General features: G+C 40.5%; 1 protein-coding gene across 1 annotated transcript in view; it reads right to left on the minus strand.

Annotated features, from left to right (window-relative positions):
• IL1RAPL2 (interleukin 1 receptor accessory protein like 2) overlaps window positions 1–24,789 on the minus strand; it is a 954,343-nt gene that overhangs the window by 399,339 nt on the left and 530,215 nt on the right. Inside the window, exons 4-5 of the mRNA XM_072626056.1 lie at window positions 20,223–20,409; window positions 4,646–4,799 (exon numbers count right to left, since the gene is read on the minus strand). Of these exons, the coding sequence (XP_072482157.1) occupies window positions 4,646–4,799; window positions 20,223–20,409 (341 nt within the window). The remainder of the gene's footprint in view (window positions 1–4,645; window positions 4,800–20,222; window positions 20,410–24,789) is intronic.

A 24,789-nucleotide genomic window follows, 5' to 3' on the forward strand; every position in this document is an offset into this window, starting at 1 on the left:
CCTATTCCCCTCTTCTCCAAAAATTTCAAAGTCACCTTGTCACCCAAAATATAAACCCAAAGATTTTGGCATATAAGGCCTTCAATCATTTGGTTTAAATCTATTCTTCAAACCTTATTTCTATTTTAACAGTCAGAAATGCTAAAGACATTTTATATTATATGCACGTAGCTTCTCTTTACATAATGGAACATTTTCCAAACCTCCTTTTGGATACTTGATCTCACTGGCATGAGTACTACTGTCACCAATGCAGACTACAATTCATCCACTTTTCAACCAGAGTGATTCTTCTTCATCAATCCTCCATAAAGGAAAAAAAAAACCTCCATCAACTCAAAGAACTAGAGGTTTTATTAATAGTGTCTATCCCACCATACAGAAGAATAAAGTCCAAATGGATACATGATCTAGGTATAAGGACTGATACTATAAACAAATTAGGGGAGCAAGGAATAGTGTATTTGTCAGACTTATGGAGAACGGAGAAATTTTCGACCAAACAAGAGATAGAGAACATTATGAAGAACAAAATGGATAATTTTGATTACATTAAATTGAAAAGTTTTTGCACAAACAAACCCCATGCAGCCAAGATTAGGAGGGAAGCAGAAAACTAGGAAAGAATTTTTGCTATCTAGTGTCTGTGATAAAGGCCTCATTTCTAAAATATATAGAGAACTGAGTCAAATGTACAAGAATACAAGTCATTCCCCAAGTGATAAATGGTCAAAGGATATGAACAGACAGTTTTCAGAGGAAGAAATTAAAGCTATCTATAGTCACATGAAAAAATGCTCTAATTCCCTATTAATTAGAGAGATGCAAATCAAAACAACTCTGAGGTACCACATCACACCTATCAGATTGGCTAACATGACAGAACAGGAAGATGATAAATGTTGGAGAAGATGTGGGAAAGTTGCAACACTAATTCATTGTTGGTGGAGCTGTGAGCTGATCCAGCCATTCTGGTAAGCAATTTTCAACTATGCCCAAAGGGCTACAAAAATGTGCATACCCAGCAATATTGCTTCTAGAACTGTATCCTAAAGAGATTATAAAATGGGAAAGGGTCCCACATGTACAAAAAATATTTATAGCAGCTCTCTTTGTGGTATCCAAGAACTGGAAATCAAGGGGATGCCCATCAATTGGGGAGCAGCTGAACAAGTTGTGGTATATGAATGTAAAGAATACTACTGTGCTATAAGAAACAGGAAGACTTCAGAGAGGCCTGGAAGGACTTACATGAAGTGGTGCTGATTGAAAGGAGCAGAACCAGGAGAATTGTGTACACAGAAACAACCACAGTGTGTGAAGAATTTTTCTAGTAGACTTAGTCCTTCACAGCAATGCAAGGACCTAAAAAGTACCTAATGAACCGTTGAGGCAAAACACCTTACACATCCAGAGAAAGAACTATGGAGTTGGATTGCACAGCGAAGGAGACCATTTTCTTTTGTATTATGTTTTGTTTTATTTCATGGCTTCTCCCATTCATTCTAATTCTTCTATGCAACATGACTAAGGTGCAAATACATTTAATAAGAATGTATGTGTAGAACCTATATAAGACTGCATACTGTCTTTGGGAGGGAATTGGGAGGAAGAGGGGAAGGAAGGAGAGAGGGGGAAAAGTCTAAGATATATGGAAATAATTGTAGAAAACTGAAAACTAATAAAACAATTTTTAAAAAGAGTGTCTATCTCATTATTATCATTATGGAAAGCTACATGCAAAAAGCTGAGCACGCACGGTACCATCCAACTTAGGCTACCAATTTACAGAAACGTACTTTCAGAGCTTCAACTCTTTGTTTCCTAGTCATCACTGTAAAATAAAAGAAAGCTAAACCATTTAAAAATAAAGTGTAAGCAGCTAGATTCCAAATAGAGCAAATAATAAATTCTATGAGGGATCATATGTTCTTAAATTCATGTTCATTGAAGCTATAACTACATAAAATATGGCAAATGGTTACAACCCAATGGAGATCTACATAACACAATCGTCATGGGATTCATTATTCATGTTAATCAATACTGACTTTTGAGTTCTTTAAACAAACACAGGGTAACAGAATACTCTATTTTATATGCCAAATAAGTTCTGAATCACTGAGGGCAGAATACATACTATGAACGGCATTTCCAGGAGTTTAGATGGCTTTCCAGTGAATCTTTCTACCTTCTCACTTGGTTCCCCTTGTCATCACTGTATACACATGCAAGATGGATGGCTCCTATTCAGTGTTAGTCTCTGGCCATGAAACGTGATTTTCCCTGTGTAAAGCTAACAGGTTCATGAGGGGAATCAAATCCATGCCACTGACTTCATTATCAACACCCTCTAATCAACCAAGTTAACCAGCTCAGACAAGCAGAAAACATCGCTCAATGGCAGGACAGGTGAATTAAAATCACACACCGAACCTACTCTCAACTATGTAAGAAATAAGTTGAACTAACATTGCTTTCCTAGTATCTAAATGGGAAACTAATGAGATAAATCAGTTGTCAGGGTACCTCCAGTTAGGGAACAGTGTAATCAATGCTTTCCATTGAATTGATTTAGGTTCAACTCAGTATTCAGGTCAAAGAATACATTACCAACTGAAGGAAATGGTTCTCAAAAGGAAATGCATATGATGAAATTTGGGCTACTGTGGCCCAAGCAAAAGAATACTATGGAACAATCCATGGGCACCCAATGACAATGGGTAATCATCTATATTCAATTGCTCTAGCATGAATGAGAGATCTGATTCCCGTTGAGAAAAATAGATTTTTATCAAACAGCAGATCTTTTTCATCCCAGTAAGGAATTCCCTTAATAAGTATTCTGAATTGGGTTTTTAAAACTTGTATATTGGTAAGGGTTATCTAGGGCAGCCAAGTGGTGCTGCAGTAGATAGAGTGCTGGGCTTAGAGAGAGGAAGACGCATCTTTGTGAGTTCGAATCAGCTTAGAAACAGAACGATATGGCGAAATGTCTATTCCTATTGCTAATCACAGAAAGTGGATAATATCAGAACTAGATGGTAATTATGAAACTGCTAAAATCCTTACCTGGACATTGAGCATAAACCACCTAACACAACCAGTTCTGAAATGTACTGGTATAACAGAGTAAGAGCCAAGCCCTTATGGACTCTGCCTGATGTAATGTCCATGTAGATTTGAGAACATGTGCAGGCAGTCAACGACTATTTCCTCTGCTTACTATGTGAAGAAAGGACCTCTTGGATTGGCTTCTGAGCGAGAATTGAGAATGCATATAAAAGTTTCCCAGTGGGGGCAATTTAAATCTCTTTCATGCCTGGCTGCATTTGTTTGACTAAGGAAGCAGGGAATGCCATAAGCCTCCCAGGGAGAAAAGATAAAGAGTGGAAGTGGACTCTTTTCCCTATCTAAGTTGATATGAAGCCCTAAGGACAATGGTCAAGGACAAAGACGTTGCTTAACATGTCTGTCTTTCCTCCCTATGTGCAATAATGGTGGAAGTAGAGCAGACTAGGCTGGGACCATGTGAACCTCAAAAAGGAGAGTCAACAGGGGACAGGAGTTAGAGTTGAGGGCAGACTTTGTGGCCAGTCAAGCCTGGTTTACCTGCATAGACCTGAAGGGCAATCGAGACCTATGTCAGCAGTGAATTGACCTTACTACCAAGATGCTAGGTCCTACAAGCAAAGAAGGGCCTCTGTCCATTAGCTATGCTAAATATGAAAGTGAACTTCATGGGACCAATGCTTTAATTTTGAGCCTACTCTCCCTTGGGATTGAGTGAGTATAAGGTATAGGTGAAAACATTCATACTTATATTTTAACTGTATCTTCTCAGTACATCTATGTTTGTGAAAACTAATCGATGTCAATTGGCTAAAAAATTTGAGGACATCAACTGAATCTGTGATTGATGTTGGGGAGAACCCACCTGAATGGTGACTTGAGTTGGCAGCATTACAGAGATACCACAATTCAAGAGTCATGCCCCCCAGAAGCCTGAGGAAAGGATGTAGTCAGACTCACTCCAGGGACCCAACTCATCATTGTGAATGTGAGCTGGAAAAATGACCCCCAGAGCATATGAATGCTACACTGGTGAATCTGAAGAATAGTTGTGGTTCAGATTTGACACACAATACACATACATCTATGCATAAGTTCTGTACCTTTACAGTGAAGAATTAGTTCACATTTCTTTGGGAGCAAAATGGAGAGGCATTTACTCAGGGCCAACCTCCCGCACTTATAGGGGCTCATTTTATGGATGGGCTGCACACAGCCACCACTGTCTAGCATTTAGCTCTACCTCAATTTGAGTGCCTGACCTATTGGGGAACTTCCCTGCATTTTACCACAGCTCTTTAGATCATTGGGAAGGACCAGGGATATGGTTGAGTAACTTGAATTGCCAAAAATAAAGGTAGAGAACCATTAATAGCAGATGTTTTTGTCTTCTATATGAATTGCTCACATTCTATACTTTGTCTTTCCTTGGGGCAACGTAGTAATTGTGAGTTTCTTACCGACTTGATTCACAGCTGAAATTCCTACTCCACAGCAAAGTTGATCCTTCCCTCCCAGAACAAATGTTCCTGAAAATCTCTTTGGCTATAATTTGGCAGAAGACTATTCCTACCTGTGACTTTAAGTTCTGTCGTGCGCCGGATCAGTTTTCCTTCGTACTTGAGTTCGCAAGTGTAATTTCCTCCATCTTCCTCTTGAACCTCCTGGATGAGAAGAGCATTACCTTTCTGTATAATTACGCTCCTCCACATTTTGGGTTTGCATTCCTGCAGGGAAAACAGTTGCCAGTAAGAAGAGATTCAGGTCGCCAAGTCCAACATCAGCCATTTGACAGTTTTCTTTGTTTTTTGGTTATTTTGGGGGGGGGGGGCGTTCAAAATACGCATCAAAGACAACTAGACAGTATAATAAACCAGCGGGTATTGTACATGAGTTGGATAATTTCCATGTCAAAGATAAAATACGTTCTGAAGACCTTACCCCAAGAGCAAGAGTCTTTTGGAAGGCAGGCTGCATAAACAAACAGTAAGGGGAAGGCCAGGAAAGAGAGGTATTGCATAATGAGCAGCTGAATATTCATGACCAGAACGTCCCAGTACTTTTGGTCTGGCAACGTTGCTTCCTACGAGACTGCAAAGGGTGTTCACTTAGCCATGGAGTTGATGTTGGGGGAGGCACAGTCATCATTAAACATTCAGATAGACGTTGAAATTGGCAAAGTACTCTGCAATCATTGATTCATGGTCCATCCCAACACCTCTGCAAGGGAGGCCATTGCCAAAAGTCCTATTTCAAAAAGGCCCTAAAATCACTCTCAGAGACTCTCATAGATTTCTTTTCTCGAGAGTCAGCTGGGTAAAGAAAGGACACAGTGATATCATGAAAGCAAAAAGACACTGGAGGGCAGTAACATGAGTGGAAGGGGACCAAGCTTTTGGTGTCATATCTTTCAGTGGCCAGTAGCTCTGGGAAGCTGAGGGAATCTTGTTACCAGGCTATGGTAACACTCAATTTTTTGAGTGTATAGGGAGCCATTATGGTAGATTTAAAGTGAGGGATCAGTCTGCTAGGCCTGGATGTTTGGCTCAGTGACCTGAGTTCTTAAAACTTTGCCCATCCTCCCTCTGGAGGCTACCCATAATGCATCTACAGTTGTATACTATTCACATGGCTTCTGGACCATTACTAACCAAGTACCATTGAGGCACCCTCCATCATAGTCAAGGAATGTCAAATGAAAGCAGACAGAGAAAAGGAATCCCTAAGACAAAGTAACTAGTTGTTGCAGCATAAGGAAAAGGCCTTGGAGATAAGTTCTTGAACAGGGGTAGTGTTCACTTTCTCCCTGCCCTCTCATGCCATGTACCTTACTGCCCATCTACCTTGCCAAGCAATGAAATAGTACCAAAAGTTGCATGGTATAGCGGCTAGAGAGTCGGCCTTGAAGCTAGAAAACGTTGGGCTCAAGTCCCATCTATGAAACATATTGGCTATGTAACCCTGAACAATTCTCTGAGATCAGAAGTTGAAGAGAAGGTGCTGACTTGCACTGGTAGAAGGAATTTTCTCCCCTGGGTGTCCTTTCTACAGTTGAAAACACAGGTCTAGGTCCCAGTGGTATCTCTTCCAAGGTCTAAGCTCTGAGTGTGTAGATGCTGATGTGACCTACGAGACTGAGGAACCATACTGATGTCTTCTCTCACTGCAGGACAATTTGTGCTTTTACATCAGAGAGGGTTTTGACAACGAAAATGGTACTTCAGTTTATGAGTATAATATTTAAGAGTGATGCTACCTTTATGTCCAGGCCAACAACCAGCCTATAATGTTGGAGAGTAAATAAAAGTAATACCACCTAGTAACTCTAGATGTAACCCCTTCCCTGCCCAAGGTGGTGGTGGCAGGGCTGGAAGTTACGTTTAGGAAAACAGAGAAGAGTTTGTCTGAAATTATAGTAGGCACCATGTGTCTTGGGGGACTTGTCATCTTTAGAAGACTTGCAGTGAGCTAAACCTTGTATATGGTCGCTGAGGAGGGAGGAGAGGGAGCGAGAGACAGATAGACAGTCACAAAGACACAGACACACACACATATACCCCATCTGGCTGGCAAAGTCACTATATAATAACAATCCACAAATATGCTCACTCCTGGCTCCTGACCCTGATCAGCTCAGATTTCCAAAGAAACAATCTGATGGTCATTAAACCAAAATATAGTCCCCTTGGGCATTTAGGGGCAGGGAGGAAAATGAAAACCAAGCTTCTGTGCTTTAAAACGGGCCAGGGGTTTGGAGGTGGAGCAAATTCAAACAAACTGGGAATCTCTCCTTCTGTTCTCTTTCATCTCCCTTGGTCTCTTTGGTCTGTCCCATCAAGTCACTTAACACTGCCCAGGAAACCCACATCAGGATTATTTTTTTTTTGCTCTAGGTTCCATGTTTCAGGGAGGATGTGGACATGTTCTGGAGAGTGTCCACAGCAGGGTGAACAGGAAAATGAGAGATTTTGAACAAGGAATGTTTAGACCAGAAGAAATTCTGGAGACACCCACGTATGTGTGTGTGTGTGGGGGGGGGGGGAGACAGGAAATTGAGGAATCTGATCACTGTTATCAGATATCTGAAGAGTTGTTCTGCTAAAAAAAAAAAGGGGGGGGAGGAGGGGAATCTTGTACTGGGCAAACAAAATCAGCAGCAAAGCTAGTAGTATTGGTTGGGAGTTAGAGAGAGGCAGAGCTATCCAACAAGGGAATTGCTTGCCTCTTGCAATAGCCAATTCCTTGTCATTAGAATTCTTTGGGAATAGACGGGCTTACTATTTATTGGTGGGGTTGCAGAAAGTTGGATTCAATTACATCTAAGTTTTTTTCCTGCTTTTTGAAAATTCTATCATTATGAGTATGAATAGTGACTGATCTGTTATTTTACTAACATAGAGAATTTCAGATGAGAAAACTTCACATAACAATGCAGGCAGGCAGCAGCTAGGTAGTAGAGTGGAAAGAGCATGGGACCTGGAGGCAGGAGGACTGGAGTTCAAATCTGGCCTCAGACACTTACTAGCTGTGTGACCCAAATCATTTAACCCTTATTGCCTCTGCCAAAACAATGCAGCCAGGCCCCTTTTCTGAAATCAAGAGATTTCCCTGGAGCACCAAAAGGTTTAACAAGCTGATGAGTGTCACACAATCAGTATGCACCAGAGGCAGGACCTGAGTTCAAGTCTTTCTGGCATCAAGGCTGGTTCTCTGTCCTCTATTTCAGGTTGTTCCTCATGATTATTATTATACTATAAGCCTCTATTATCTTAATTAATTCCTTCCAATAACTTCATGAACTAAGAAGAGATTATATTATTGTCCCAATTTTATCAATGAGGAAACTAAGGCATAGTTTTCAGTCAAATGACTAAGATAACGCAGTTATTTAGTGGCAGAACCAAGGAGCCCCATGATCTGCCTTCTAGTCCAGAGATCTCCCTGAGAGACAGCCTCTCCCCAAGGTGCAAGTTGCCATGTATAAGCTTTCTTTTTTGGCCAGAACCAGCCCAGGAATGAATACTGCCTACCTGGCAGCTCTGTTCATCTGCCTCCATTCCACACCCTACTATGTAATGAATCCACTTGGTTAGAATTTGTGCTTTGATCCAGGTGTCCCTCCAGGATTTTAGTCTGTCTCATTGTTCACAGTTATACCTATTACCATGTCCCTCCATGGATGGCCATGACATCCTCTTCTTTTCCTACTCTTCATGAAACCAGTTTAGTACCTTGATGATAGCGGACAGGCCATGCCTCACTGCTAGAGATGCTTTCCATATTCTAGAACAGCTGTGACTCATGGAGGTTGGAACCAGACTGAATATTGGTCCAGTCCATTGTTAAGTTGCTAATTATTTGTGTCTCTGGAGATCACTGCTCATACCTACTAGATGCTATAGATCTGGACTGGCCATAAGTAGAGGGCTCATTGTTCACATATGATTAGGGACTTTGGATTAAAGCATTGACAGTTTTTGCTAAAATAAGACATTATCAACCATCGATACTTTAGGTAGAATTAATTTTTCTGTTTAGTCCTGGAGAGATTATGGGCCTCATAATGTTTGGACTTAGGACACAAGAATATTTTTATTTAGGTGGAGGAGGGTGAAAGAGAGGAAGAGAGTATCAGAAAGGTGGTAGACTATAGACAAGGGGTGATACATATGCTAATATGGCCAATATGTCAATCTATTTCCTCAATTACATTTCTTTGTCTGAGTGTAGTGGGGGTGATGGTATGGTATGATGCTGATTTTGTGTCACTCCCCTACTCAATCAACTCCAGTGGCTCCCTATTGCCTCTTGGATCAAATATAAATGCCCTATTTAGCTTTGAATATACTTCACAAGCTGGTCTCAACCAACCTCTACATTCTGCTTTTCTAAGTTACTTATACATGGCATCTTGGTCTCTGCGCCACCTCACTTCTATTGCAGAGTCCCCCTCTTTTTTCAAGACTAGCTCAAGGGTCACCTGCTAAATGAAGTCTCTCCCAATTAACCCCATAGCTAGTGCTATCCCTCCCAATCAATACTGTGTTTATTCTGCCTATATTCGTGCATGTACCTGTTGTCTACCTTAGAATAGAAACTCCTCGGGAGTGGGGATTATTTCAGCCTTTGTTTTTGTTTTCGCTGGGGGCAAGTATACACTAAGTGCTTAATAAATGATTGTTGAATGATTTCAAAACCTTAAAAGGCTTTACAATATTTTTTTAACCATGGTGATAATTCATCATAGGATAATAAGAAATCACAAGTAAGGCAGATAGGAAGAAAAATAAATGAAAACAGCATCATATAAGGAAAAGTATGAAAGATTATCCAGGAGGAGGGGTGTCAAACCCACAGAGAGGTCAAGTAGGATGATCACTTAGAAATGGCCATTGGATTTCAAAGTTAAGAAAAGACTGATAACCTTCAGGAGAGCATCTTGAACCGAGCGGTAGAGCTAGAAGCCAGATTGGATTGCAAAGGCTTCCAGAGATGAATAGGAGGTGAGAAAATGGGAGCCATTTCTAGTAAATTTAATGACTATTCTGTTTGGATTAGGAGATCCCTAGTTAAACTTCTTCCTATGTAAAGCTTTTGCAATTGTTCAATTCCCTGATAATTTTATCATACACATCAACTATTGTAAATTATTTTTCAAGGAAGATCTAAGGTTGACATAAGGAAAATCTTCCTACCAATCAGAGTCTACAAAAGCAGAATTGGCTACCTTAGGTGGGCAGCCAATTATGTCTCATTGGAGCTCTTCAAGTAAAGGATGGATGGCCATTTGTCAAGTGTGTTGTGGAGGGGCCAAAACTAAATGTCGAGTGAGATTCCCCTCTAGTTCTGAAACTCTATGAATTCTCAATCTAATACACGCGACTTGGTGGACACCACATCTCTGGTTCCTTGGGGAGGCCTGGCATATTCTTGATTAAACACTGCCCCCTCTGTCCCTGACAAATCTGGGAACCATCTCCACCAGCTTGAGATAAGTAGGGGAAGTACGTCTTCTCTTACTGACCCCTCCCCATTGAAACAAAGAGAAGGTATCAGGTGTTAAACATGACATTACCATGGAAAATGGCTAGCTGAGGACACCTTATGATAGACTGTAGGCAATGCTCTTTTTCAGTCCTTCCAGACAGACCACCCATTCTCAATCTAAAGCATGCTAATTCCTTCAGATCCAGGAATATTAATTAGCAAAGTTCAAATGGAGTCTCTTTGTTTTAGAATTAATAATGCCAAGTCCTTTAAACTTTCCTCACAAGACCAGAAATTTGCTTTGGTGAACTGATCTTTTTTGTTGAACAATATGTTTTTCTTTCTGAAAATGAGCATGAGAGGTTAGTATTAGAAGAGATGTTTGAATCTGTAATAATTTCAAAAGTAGAAATGCTACAAACTTACAAAAAACATTTGGAAGGTTATTAAATATTTCTTGTTAAAATTTAATTTGACCATCAACTTGTACCAAACAGTTATCCCTCCCACATCACAGCATTAGAGACATAGTGCCCCCATGATCTGGAAAATCTATGTAAATTTTTTGGCTCTCCTTTTGTACCACAGAAAAGTCTAATTATTTTTTGCATTCTCACAAACTTAAGTGTTTTACTTATTTAACTTTTAAAAAGAAATTGTATATACTTACTGTATTAAAACATAAAATATGTTGATATTATACAATATTATAGATATATTTTATGCTTTTCTGGGTTTCTAAACATTTCCTGTGTCACCTGCTGGCCTTTATGTGTCGTCTGTGGCATCAGCAAAAGTCTCCAAAAGTTCCCATTTCATTTCTTACACCAACTCACAATATTTTAAAACTACAATGGGAAAGCCACGATATGGAAGGGATAACTGTATATTACTCTAGTAAGTTTTTGAGCCTTTTAAAAACTCTCAACTGTTGTTCAGTGATTGAATGGATTGTATCTGTAATCCTACCCTTGAGATAAACTAAAAAACAAGGTTTTGATGTGTACATGACAGTTTTGACATGATCATACAAGAAAAAGTCTAACAGAGGTAGATCTAGCCCCTGAGGTGGGCCAAAGAGACCCCCCTCTACTGACCCACCAGTCTGAGAAATTTTCGTCCAGAAACAGTCACACATGCAATGAATAATGACAAGGTATCCTATTATCTTTATAAAATTAAAAGAAAAAAATTCAATACTTATAAAACTAAATAAGTACAAAATAAATTTAAATAATTAAACTGTCAAATGATGGGATTTTTTAGATCTCACCACTAGCATTTATACTTCTTAAGTGATTAGGGCTCAAAATTGCCCAAAGACTTTAGGGACATCCTGTATAACTTTCTTCCCTGTGCCTCCCTCATTTTAGTTGTGTAGAAAAACATAGAATTCTGTTGATCGTCACTTTCTGCCTCTTTTCCCCAGGGTTGAGAAGTAAATCAGAGACTGGGCCTGGCTCTTTTCATGTTCTTTTTCTCTCTGTCCTTCTGTCTCTGCTAGGAACCTGGAAGACTCAGGCTCAGGCATGCTCCAATGAGCTGAGGAAAAGTACTCATCTACTAGTAATTGGGCATTTAATAGGCTTAGGATTATTAAGGATTCCAAATTCTCATATGTTTTATGTACTGGTAAACCCCAGAAAATAGATCTCTCTGTAGAGGAAAATTCCTTGTGACCTGAAGAGTTCAGCTTAGCAGTCCCATCATAACCCAGGATATTAGGATGCCCTGATATGTCCAGCTGTTTTGGGGGTACAGCAGATCCAATGGTGGGTGGAAGTTGTGATGTCTCCTTTTTAATCAGCTCCTTAGTAAGCCCTCAGACTGAAGCTTAACTGTATCCATGGAAAAAACACTCTCAAGTAACAGGCCCCATGCTTGAGACTGATTGAAATGTAAATACCATCCACATTTATGATGCACCTACTATGTACAGAACCATGTGTTGGGCATTGAAGAGGATACAGATATATAAAAAAGTAGCTAATGATAATAGCTAATATTTCCATAGCACATTAAAGTTTGCAAAGTATTGCACATAGGATTTAATTTGATCTTTCTGACCATCCTGAGAGGTAAAGCATCTAGGTGGCTCAATGGATAGAACATTGGGCCTAGAGTCAGGAAGACCTGAGTTCAAATCTAGCCTCAAACACTTACTAGCTGTATGATTCTGGGCAAGACACAATCTCTGTTTGTCTTCATTCAATGGAGAAGGAAATGGCATACTTGGCAGTATCTTTGCCAAGAAAACCTCGTGGGCAATACTGACAGCTTATGGTTCTTGGTGTTGGACACTGAACAACAACAACAAAAATAATATTATCACCCCCGTTTTACAGAAGGGTAAACTGAGAGAATAAAGTGAATGGTTAAGAATGAGGCATAATCAGAGATGTAAAAGTCTAGTACAGAGATTAAGGCAAATACATAAGTAAAGAAAAAGCAAATAGGATAGTAATGCAAGGCTTTAAAGGTTAAGTAATGAAGATGACAAATGACCTCATTTAACCCCATTTTATCAGGTGGGGGCTTTTATTATCCCTTAGATATGAAGAAAGAAATGAGTAGCTAAAGGTTAGGGAAACTACTAAGTGACTGAATGAGTTCTGGAGCTGAGGCCCACTAACTCCACTGTTCTGCCCACACCAAAGCTAGGCAGCTCATTTTCCTGCCAAGAAAATGAAACCCAAGGTTAGAAACTTTCAAGTGACTTAAAAGAGGGTCCCAAATGAGGTTCAGTTTCTATTTTAGGGTAACAACCACAGTTAGCAACTGTATAATATTTAGTTAGCAACTTTTCCTGGTGACCACCCTAGGAAGTAAATAGGGTAGGAACTGATGTACCCATTTTTCAGATGAGGAGACAGGCTCAGAGAGATGAAGAGACTTATCTAAGCTCCTAGAGACAGTAAGTGACACACAGGTGGAATTCGAACCCAGACTGAGCAATTTGGCTTCATGGCTATTGCTTTTTCGATGTGCTCTATCTACTACAATGTCTCTCAAAATTGCTGACTCCAGCTTCGTAAGTCTAATAGTGGCCATGCTTTGCTATGAGAGCATTGCCACTTTGTGTGGCCTGTGGTGCTGTAAGGTCCCACCACACCACGTTTTCCTTTTTAAAAAAGTCAAGATGAGGAGAAGCAAAAAAAAGGAACGTTTTCTGTGCAAATATCAAATTTACCTGGAATATTAGCTTTCACTTATATGACTTTTCCCCCTCTATTGAGTTTTATGACTCTAGCCATATCCACTATGACTCCTTTTTCCAAATGGAATGGTGTACTACTGGATAGAGCAGACTGTGAGCCACCCAATACAGAAATTAATTGGTAAAAAAGCACATTGAGACAAGGGAGAAAGTAGTACACTCATTGGCAACATATGGTAGGGTGACAGGAATTTCTGAACTGTACCTTGGATACCAGATGACTTCTTTACCAGAGTCATATGGCCCTGACACTTTGCTAACAGCTCCCTGGCCAACAGGAAAGCAGACGGATCAGCCTGAGTTTGCATTTACTCTTGCATTTCCTCTGAAGCCTTCCTCACTTCTTGTGCCTAATGCACAATTATTTCACTTGTCATCATGGAATGCTTTCCTCTTCTAATATCACTACCATCAACCTGGGCAGACCGCCACTCTCTGGAGCATAAAAGAAGATAGGACAGAGAGAAAGTCAGGCGTCCCTAGACCATGCCTTACTAGGAACCTGCTGTGTGACCTTGGACAGGTCCCTTCACTTCAGCGTCCCACAATTTTCTACCCATAGAAAATGCCTCAAGGAGTTGGATGAGATGGTCTCAAATGTCCTTCTTGACTTCTAGTATTCTATACTTCCACTTTCATCTTTCACCTCTTGCTAGGGACCTGGCTTGCAGCTTTTTCTGTGAATAGGTAATAGAAAAGAGTCAAGTAGGGGCCATTCCTCATAATTGTTCTTATCATTTTTCATGCCAATTCATTTGAACACCTTTGAGACACAAGAAGTTAGTTATTCAAGAATAGGATCAATTTTCCATGAAGGAATCTATTCTGGTGCAGAGAGGGGAGGTGGTAAGGTCACTGCCATGGGAACTCAAAAGGACTGAAACCCAGCTCTGCTACTAACTCTCTTGACCTTGAACAAGTCACCAAACTTCTCTAAATTTTAGGCAAAATAACCAAGAGATTTCTAGACCTAACTCCCACAATCCTGTGCATACACACAATGGTTATTTAGGCTGGCAAATCTTCCCACCTAAAGAATTCCCACCCTATGTAATTAAGTTCAGCCTTTTGGGCATTTACTGTGCTGATGAACCATGACTCTAGAGTAACTCCAGGGAAAAGCCTTCAGTATCTGCCAGAAGCCATGTAGGAAAGAGAAACACAGTACCACACCCATGGGAAGCTCATTACATTTTGAGATAGTCTTAATTGTTAGGAAGTTTTCTTTTCCATCAGCACATTAAATCCATTGCTCATAGGTCTGCTTTCTGGAGCCAAAGAGAATAAGTAGCCAATCACTTTTCCACATGATAGCCCTTCACATACCTGACCTTCCTAAAGCCTAGCTCTGACCATGTCACACTATTCCCATCCCCACACTGTCTCCTCCCCTCAATAAACTCCAGTAGTTCCTTATCACTTCCAGGATCATATATAAAATCCTCTGGCTTGTAAAGCCCTCCCCAACCTGGTCCCTTCCTACCTTTCCAGTCTTCTTATACTTAACTCTCACATACTCTATGTTCTAGTGACACTGGTCTCTCTATTGTTCTTTGAACATGACCATGTCCTGATTCCCTTCCAAGCATTTTCACTTACTGTCCCTAATTCCTGGAACTCCTTCCCTCCTCATCTCCATCTTCTGGATTTCCTGACTTTCCTCAAGTCTCAGCTAAAGTTTCACTGTCTACAAGAAGCTTTTCCCAATAATCCTTAATCTTAGCACCTTCTCTCTCAGATTATCCCCACTTTATCCAGTATATATCTAGTTTGTAAATAGTTGTTTTCATGTTGCCTGTTCCACTAGACTGTGAGCTCCCTGAGGACAAGAACTGTCTTTTGCCCTTCTTTATATCTCCAGAGCTTGGCACAGTGCCTGACATTTAAGAAATGCTTGTGGACTGATTGACTGGTTCTTTGCAATCACTGCTTCCCATTCTAAATATTCCCTAATCAGACCTTTAATCATACATTTTAGAATTTTCCTAGAAATTGAAACCAAGTTCACTAGCTTTCAGTTTGAAGCCTCCATGTTCCTCCATTTTTTAAAATGAAAATTGGGATATTTGCCCTCCGCTACTCCTGTGATATCTCTCATTTTCTATTATTTTCAAAGACAGAGGCAGCTATCCAGCACAATGGGTAGAGTGCTGGACTTGGACAACAAGGCCTGAGTTTGAATCCTGTCACAGACACTTTCTAGCTGTTCGACCCTGGACAAAAAACTTAACTTTTCTCAGCATCAGTTTCTTAACAATAAAACACCTCCCCTTCCCCCTTACTGCTGTGACATCACATCCTAATTCCTTTGAATAATGTATTCCGTTCCAAAGTCAAAACTCCGGGTCCCGTCACATCAAGCCTCCATGACACCTGTTGGGTCAATTTTGTGCTCTTATGTGAGTATCTCTTGTTACTCATATTTGCCTGTTACTCATTCTTTATGCATCACTGTATGAGCATCTATGACTTTAGATTTTATTACTGGTTTCATTCTTGAATCTTGTCTCTTATGAACTTCTGGGTGTCTCAACTTTTCAATGTAGCTATCCTCTCTGATATCTAGGTTGGGGGATACACATAAGTGGTTTTCTTCTTTTCCCTTCCTTTTCAAATCAAAGCCTTTTTGATTAGATTTACAAGATACATGGCAAATACAATCTCCGAGGAGGTATAATCCATTCGTGGCCAACAGCCTATTATTCCTATATTTTAAGCAGAGGACCAGAAATCCAAATCCTTTTTTCAGATACCATCGACTTAACCAGATTTTTCATTTATGAAATCTTATTCTTTCTTTTGAATCCTTTACCTTGGATTGACAGCAGAGATGAAAATACTACCTTTGCCCAGAGGGTCTCTGGTTCCTTGCTCTAGTCTTCCTAATCCTTAGCAAGGCTTGGAGTAGTCCTTCTGCTAGCATCGTTTGTGTCTGTGTGAATAATCAGCAGTCAGCAGCAGTAAGCAGCAGTCAGCAGGCTTAACTAGGCTAGGACGGCTTCCTATCCTATCATTGACACCTGCACTCACAACAGTAGATCTCATTCACAGCAACCTTTAAGCAGCCACCGAGAAAACTAGAGGAACTCAACATGTCCTTGTCTATGGTCTTGCACAGATGGTTCAGACTGCTGCCCTTCCCCACCTACATTAGTGATGATGGGCAGGCTCCAGGGCACCTGTGATATAAGACACAATGAAACCATAGTCCTTGCCTGGTGTGGAACCTGAAACAACAGGGGATGGGTGATAACCTCAGGTGACTTGAATAGTCCTACAACAGTGCCTTGGATAGGAAACTGGGCCAGCAAGGAGTAAGGATGTTCATTCCTAATGTCAATCAACCATTTAATCAAGAGGCATTTATCAAGCACCAGCTGCTATCATTTGCCCTTTGTTCTCAAAGAGGACCATGATGTCAAGAAGCTGGTGTCATAGCTCACAAGTGAATTAGATTTAAGTGAGGAAGGGCTGTGCAAGGTGACCAGCCTCACTTTCTCCTCCAGAGCCATCTGGGTCCAGTAGCCAGATGTAGATCAAGATGACTGGAGAAGGCCCCCATGGGCCAAATGAAGGAGTAAAGTACAATAGAAAGAGGACCAGATATGGAGTCAGGGGTCTTGGGTTTGACTAAGTCAGTTTACTAATTTAAGAAGACTGACTGAAGTTAATTATTATGTGACTTTCACCAAGTCATTTAACATTTAAAGACCAACAAGTTTCCTTGGCCCCTTCCAGCTGTAATTCTATGAATCTATTGTGGTCACAGGTAGATTTTATCATCTTCCTGGGCCTCAATTTCCTCCCTTGTAAAAACAAAGAGGTTTGACTAGATAGTAGCTGATGTCACTTACAAGTCAATTACCCCATCCCATAATCCCAGGTGTCCTCTAAGGCAAAGATAGCAAACTCAAATACAAATGGGGGCCACAAATCCATAAATAAGGATCCCTGTGCATCACAAAGTGACTTACTTTGAAAATATAATGTTATCCTTATTTTATTGTATTTTTATTTATTTTGCTAAATATTTCCCAATTATGGTTTAATTTGGTTCTGGTCCACTGGGGAGTGTGGCAGGCCTTATGTGTTTGACACCTCTGCCCTAAGACCGCATCCTGGACCCTCTTCTCTTTTCTTTTGATGATTTCATCAGCTCCCCTGGGATCAATTATTTTTATACAGACAACTCACAAATCTATACAGCCAGACCCATTTTCTCTCCCGAATTCCAGACCTGACTGTCCCTTAGGCATTTCAAAAATTCACCTTGTCCAAAACCACTCAGTAGTTTCCCCTCTAAATGACCCCTCTTCCAGACTTTCCTTTTTCTGTTGGGGGGACCAACATTGTCCCCGATGGACATGGCTCTCCTCATAATTAATCCGTTACAAATTCCCGTGAATTCTACCTCCCTAACATCTCTCTCCTTTCTTCCTCTCATGTAACCAGCACCCTAGTTCAGACCCTAATAGCCTGTTAATTGGATTACTGTAATTGTTTCCTAACTGGACTCCTTGCTTCTAGTTTCTAATCTCTTTAACTCATCAGCTACACAACTGTGAAAATAATCTTCCTAAGGCACAGGTCTGACCATGTCAAGCCCTTGCTCAAAAGCCCCTAGTGACTTTCATTTTCCTCTAGAACAAAAGAACTCCTCAGGCTGATTGTGAAGGTTCTCCAAAATCTGCTTCTGATATTTCTTAAAAATTTTATTTCATACTACTGAGTTTTGTGAACTCTGCTGTTAGTCATTTCAGGCATGTCCAACTCTTCATGACCCCATTTAAGGTTTTCTTGCCAAAGATACAGGAGTGGTTTGCTATTTCCTTCTCCGGCTCATTTTATAGATGAGGAAACTGAGCCACACAGGGTTCAGTGACTTGCCCAGGGTCACACAGCTAGTAAGTGTCTGAGGTTGGATTTGAACTCAGGTCATCCTGAAACCAGGCAAGGGAGCTCTATCCACTACAATCTAGTGGCCCCTTGTGAACTGTATTCTAGCCAAAAGATCACTGGCTGTCCTTTGGACTCAAAATTCCATCTCCCTCCTCCATGCATTTGCATAGGCTGTTTCCCCTGCCTGGAAAGCAGGGAGTACCTCCTCACCTCTCTGTGGCTTAGAATTCTTAGCTTCTTTCAAGGATAAGTTCAGGGGCCACCTTCTACACAATGCCTTTCCTGATTCCCCCTTAGCTGGTAGCATTTCAGACAGGACTATTGGATTAAATCACAATGGATGGTAGTTTCTCTCTATGTTCTCTGTCTTGAGGAACTTCCAAGATGTCTATTTTCCTTCTTTCAAATTCAAAAAATTATTCACAGGGGTGTCCTATGTCTTGCCTCTGAACAAACCTCCAGGAATCCATCCATCCATCAATGATTCCAACTGCCCCTAGGATGCCTCGTATCCGACAGGAGTTTGACCATGCCAACTTTGGAAATTGGAAGTCTGAAGCCCAAAGGAAGTTAGAGTCTCCAGGGCCCTGTGAAAAATCCACTTGGATTAAGATGTCTTTGACTTTGCCATCACTCATAGCCCCTGCAAATGGAACTCCAAAGTCTCTTCAAAACGGGTGCCTAGGTTAGGTCTTCCTAGTTACCCACTTGAGCTATCCCATCAATAAGGGAGTATGAGTAGGCCTCCATTCTCTAGATTCATGGTTCTCTCCCTCCAGGCTTTTGGGTAGTGGTTCTCCCAGAGCAGTCTACAAAAAACTCCTAAGTGGGCCTCAGCAGTGTGAACACCGGCACCATACCTGGATCCACACAGGTTTTTGGTTCTTGTGTCTTGTCCAAAGCAGTGTTTTTCTGCCCATTCATTCTGCCAGGTTTGGGAATTGTCTACTGTTGGATAGTTAGAGGGATAGAGTATTGGACTTGGAGTCAGGAGGACCTTGAGTACAAATCCTATCTCAGACACTTACCTGACACTGAGCAAGTCACTTAATCTCCCTTAGCCTCAGTCTCCTCTTTGTAAAATGGGGATACAACGTTTTACTAAGCTCATAGGATTGTTGTAAGGATCAAAAAATACACACACACACACACATACACACATGCACACACACACACGTTATATATATATATATATATTATATATGTAATATATAGGGCAGTTAGGTGGTATAGTGGATAAAGCACTGGGCTTGGAATCAAAAAAGACATCTTCCTAAGCTCAAATCCAGCCTCTAATTCTGGGAAAGTCACTTAACTCCGTTTGCCTCAGTTCTGTATCCGTAAAATAAGCAAAAGACTCTAAAAGGGCAAAACATTCCATTATCTTTGCCAAGAAAAGGCCAAATGGGGTCATGGAGAGTTATGCACTACTGAAAAGACTAAAACACACAAACAGAATATATAGGGCAACTAGGAGATATACTGGATAGAGCGCCAGGTCTGGAGTCAGGAAGACCTGAGTTCAAATCCAGCTTCAGTCCCTTACTTGCTGTGTGACCCTGGTTAAGTCACTTAACCTCTATTTGCATCAAATTCCTCATCTGTGAAATGGGAATAATCAAATGAGATAAGAAATGTAAAGCACTTAGCACAGCCCTTGGCACATAGTAAGCACTATATAAATGTGATTGTTCTGTTGTTTCAGTCACGTCTGACTCTGATGTGGAGTTTTCTTGGCAAAGATACTGAAGTGGTTTACTATTTCCTTTCTCCAATAGAGATGTTAACTATTAGCTATTATTAGCTATTAACTACAAAGTGTTTTGCAAACCATATACAGTGGTTTTTATTATGATTACCATTATCATTATTTAGTAGGTAGGAAAGGGGGTCTTTGGTACCCACCAATGGGATGGGCAGTCAACATTGATTTCTAGGAGCATGCAAAAATTTTAAAATAACATTAGCAAAAACAACAACAAACCTTCCCCTTCCCTTCTGAGCCTCCCCTCCCCTCCCCCCAAAAGCTCTGGCCCCACTGGATTACCTTGTACCATACAACATCTGGTTCCTGCTCTGCAGTTTTATAATCGTCCATGTCTGGGCAGACAATCTCCTTTCTTTTTGTGACTTCTGATTTTTCCGAATAGCGGATTTGGCTATTGTAGCACAGTCCAGATTCATTCTCTGCCACTGTCAAGGACATGGACACCTTCATGCAATAGGTCGAGTTTCTGGAAGAAGAAAGAAATGACAGAATGGCTTTACTGGATGCTTACACCTTCATTTCTTTGATTTCTAATTTGAAAGTATTGACTTTCCCATTTAAGATTTCATCTACGGGGGACTTCTCGCAAGGTGGTTAAACAGGAGATGGTAAGTAAAGCCCAGTCTCCCCACTTCCCCCAACTATGATCAAACAATGAGTAATACACCAAAGAAAGTCATCAAAACAGCTATAATAGAAAGAAGGGCAAGGAATCAACTCCCTATAAGTAAATTCTTACCAAAAACACAAGAGGTCAAATTATGGATCTATTTTACCCTGCGGCCCACAGTTAACTGCACCAGGCCCAGGGAAGCAAGGCTACCAGACTCCACGCCTCTGTCGTGCTTTGCCAACACTGTATAGCGGCTCAGGTATTTACATACTTCCAATCTGAATAGAAAAGATCAGGAGACCTTAGATGGTCCCCCTTGGGAGAGAAAAAGGTAGCAGAGAAGTGACCTAGAGTCGGGAAGATCTGAGTTCAAATCCAGCCTCAAACACTTACTAGGTGTGTGACCCTGAGTAAATCACTTAACTTCTGTCTGCCTCAGCTTCCTCACCTGTAAAATGGGGATATCATCCACCTCCCAGGGTTGTTATGAGGATCAAATGAGATAATATTTGTAAAGTGCTTAGCACAGGGCATGGTACATAGTACATAACTACATAAATGTTAGCTATCACCATCAGCTATTATTGGATGGGAGAGGACTTGATCCAACACCCTATTGGAAAGAGCCTGAGGGACAGATCAGGTCTAAGACCAGTCTTCTCCATTATCTCAGAATGGTAAGAAATATGCCAATGAAAACAAAGTGATAGTAATGAACACTAAATAGCTGATAGAAAATCATTCTCCTGTTGATATTTCAATGACAGTATATGCAGTACACTGGTTGGGAAGTTATAGGGTGAAGGACAGTTAAGATGATCTGCATTTCAGAAGGAAAGTTCTAAACTGAAAAAGTAAGAAATGTATCTGAGAAATAATAAGAAAATTTATTTTTAAGTGAGTAAATCATCAAGGCAAGGATGAAATATAATGAACAAGAAACATGAAATGAAAGAAGTCAATTAAAAAAAACTTAATGAAACAGAAATTACTATAGCCACCAAGAGACTTCTTGCAAGCATACATAAATAATTAATACATAAGTAATAATCAGACAAAAATTGCAAAAAGGTTCAGAACCTCTAGAATGGTGCAAAAGAGCAATAAAATCACTGAAAACTAAGGAAGTTAGGGAAGAAGCAATCAAAGAAAAAAATTAAAAAGACAAGAATAGAAGTAGAGAATTTAAAACAATGGGAGAGTGAAAAAAGTGAACAGTAGATCTAGAACTTGAAAACAGAATAGTAGGAAAAAATTGCCCAAAGTTTGTTGTTGTTTTTTTTAAATGGAAGAACACTAGCAAAACTGGCCTTGAAGGCACAATACACGTACGTCATCTTAGAATAAGTTTTTCAAAAAAACAACATGAAGAACTAAAAAAAAAAAACATCAAATACTAGGAAATAGTATAAGAAAATTACATAGAAGTATTAGAAATATAGAGCAAAATACAAATTGATAGAAAACCCAAGACAGATACATGACCAGGAAGATGACAGCGGAAGACAACAATGTATGTTCACCTCCATTCTTTTCTCAAACTTTATAGACTTGAATAATATACCACTCAGCTTTCTTCCACTCCATTTGAAGGAGCCTGTTTTAATCTATCCCTAATTAGAGAGAAGACTAAATTCTAAGGGATGGAAAACTGATGATCTCTGATCCTAGTAGGGATGAAAGGGGTTCTATAGGATGGTCATTAGCTTAAATTAACTATCAAATTGGTGTCTGCCCTAGGAAAAGGACAAAGAGGAACTATGTCATTTAAGCATCAATGGGACTAAACTGGCCAGAAAGGGTCAAGTTTAAGTCAGTCAGGCAAGAGACCACATTCTTGTATGGTTGGGCCACAAATAGAGAGTACTGTGCTTATTTCTGGGTGCAAAATTGCAAGAAGGACATCCAGAAGCTGGAGATTGTCCAGAGGAGGCCACCAAGATGGTGACAGACTCTAAGTTCATACTATATGAGGAGTGCTAGAAAGAAATGAAAATTTTTAACCTGGAAAAGAAAAGAATTGGGGGTGGGGAGAGGAGGGCATTGGAGATGATCGTTGCAGAAGAGGCAAGTATCTTGTTCCGTTTGACCCCAGAGAACAGAGCTAGCAAAAAAAGGGTAAAAGTTGAAAAAAGGCAAATTTAGATTTAATTTAAAAGCTCCTAACAATGGGAGCCTAATAAAGTGGAATAAGCTGCGCCAAGAGGCAGAAGTTGTTCTTCACTGGGGGGTCTTTAGGCAGAGGCTGGATGACCACTTATTGACTATGAGGCCTTCTTACCTTAGAACATCTCTCCAGCCCCATACCTCCCTTCTCCCATTAGGGAATTCCTCCAGGAAGCTCCATTTTGATGAAAGAACCCATGCTTTGTTTCTGACTCTTAACTTTGCTACCATGTCCCCTTCTATCCCTGTTTATCAGCTCCAGTTGCCCCATTAGAATTGAAAATTTGGGGGCAAAAACTGGCTTTTTGCTTCCATTTATATTTCGAGTACGTAGCAGAGTACCTGACATAAAATGCTCCTTTTTCTGACAAGAGGAAATTCTTCTTTGGGTACAGGCTGCACTAGATGACTCTTTAATCTCCAAAAATCTATTATTCTAAGGTAAAATCCAACTGCCCTGTACCTTGACCCTGCTATGTCTGGTATTTGGGGTTCAATTCAGGGAACCACAGTTCTGGGAAGGATGGGGAACAGACTGGTTGAAGCAACTGGGGATATTTATTATCCTGTGCCTGCACATAGTAGGGACTTGATAAAAGTTAATGAACTGAATGACTGAAAAGGCAAGTCGTGGTGGGTGGGGTGGGTATGTATTAGTATGTTCAAATACCTGAAGCACTGTCCTGAGACAGAGGGATTAGGCTAATTCTATGTGATTGTAAAGAAGAGAATGAGCAGAATTGGATGGAAATTACAGAGGACAGATTTTAGGTTCATATAGAAGTAAACACCTATCTGAACTTAGAATGGGGTGCTTTGGAAGATACAATAATTATGGAATACAGCTATATAGAGCTACATACAGTTTGCAAAGTACTTTATATTATCTAATTTGATCCCCACAATTACCTGGTGAGGTGCTATAGATATTATTATTCCCTTTTTACAAACGAGGAAACTGAGGCAGAGAATGATTAAGTGATTTGCCCAAGCTCACACATCTAGTAAGTTTTTAAAGTGGAATTTGAAACCAGGTCTGCCTGGCACTTTATCCATTATACCTTCCCAAAATGCCCATTTGGTCACGTTAGCCTCACTACCCACCAAATTCTAGAGGTTTCCTATTTCCCCTTGGATCAGTTGAGGTCTAATTCACAATCTGCTCCTACTCGGTACTCTATCCTCATCTTTTTGACCCCTGGTCCATTTCCCGTGCCTCTCTGGTTTTGTCAAGTCACAAAGGAGTCGGAGGTCCACCTAGCTGGTGGTCATGCCCACCTTAGGACTGAGCCATGAGGCCTGTGCTGTCGAGTCCAAGGCCGAAGCAGCCTGATAGTCTGGAGCTGAGGCTGATTTTTATGAGGTGTATAATCCTGCCCTGGCCCAGCTCCCACTAACAATCTTGCATTATTTAGATTTTATTTTAAAAAGTGCCCCAGGCCAGTTCTATTTAAAATGTTTCCTGTAACTGGGACCTAAAAATGTTACTTTTCTTTCATTAGATACAATTAGAGCTGTGTAAGGTTGAAGAGCTAGATGGTCTACTGAGCAAGATCAGGGCTTGTTCCTGCTTATTTCTTAGCACAGCTGGATGAGAACAAAATACCTCCTTGAGAACACAAGTATAATGCCATACATTTATTCAGTGAACTTAGACTTTCTCAATGCTTTCACATCCAGTCAATTCTGAGGTCAGTAGAGAGGGAGGGGGATAATCCTGATAGAGAAACTGAGGACCAGGCAGGAGGGATAATTTTTACAAGCTCAGAGAGTGAGCTATAGCAAAGCCAGGAATTTTATTTATCTTTTGAAAGAGAAAAATGTGAATAAGGCAAATCATGGATCGATCAGTGGTTCTGGATTTGGTAGAGACAGAGCTGTCAGCAGATTTCTGGACAATTTAAATACACCGTCACCGCCACCACCACCACTCAAATATCATGCCTGCATCATATGCCAGCTACATGAACCTGATGTCATTAGCATTATGTCTAACATTATATCCAGCTTTTGATCTGTTTCCTAAACTCTCGAACTTAATTGCTCCTTCTGCACAGTTGGACAACA

Source organism: Notamacropus eugenii, chromosome X (genome assembly GCF_028372415.1).
Source record: "Notamacropus eugenii isolate mMacEug1 chromosome X, mMacEug1.pri_v2, whole genome shotgun sequence".
Lineage (NCBI taxonomy): Eukaryota > Metazoa > Chordata > Mammalia > Diprotodontia > Macropodidae > Notamacropus > Notamacropus eugenii.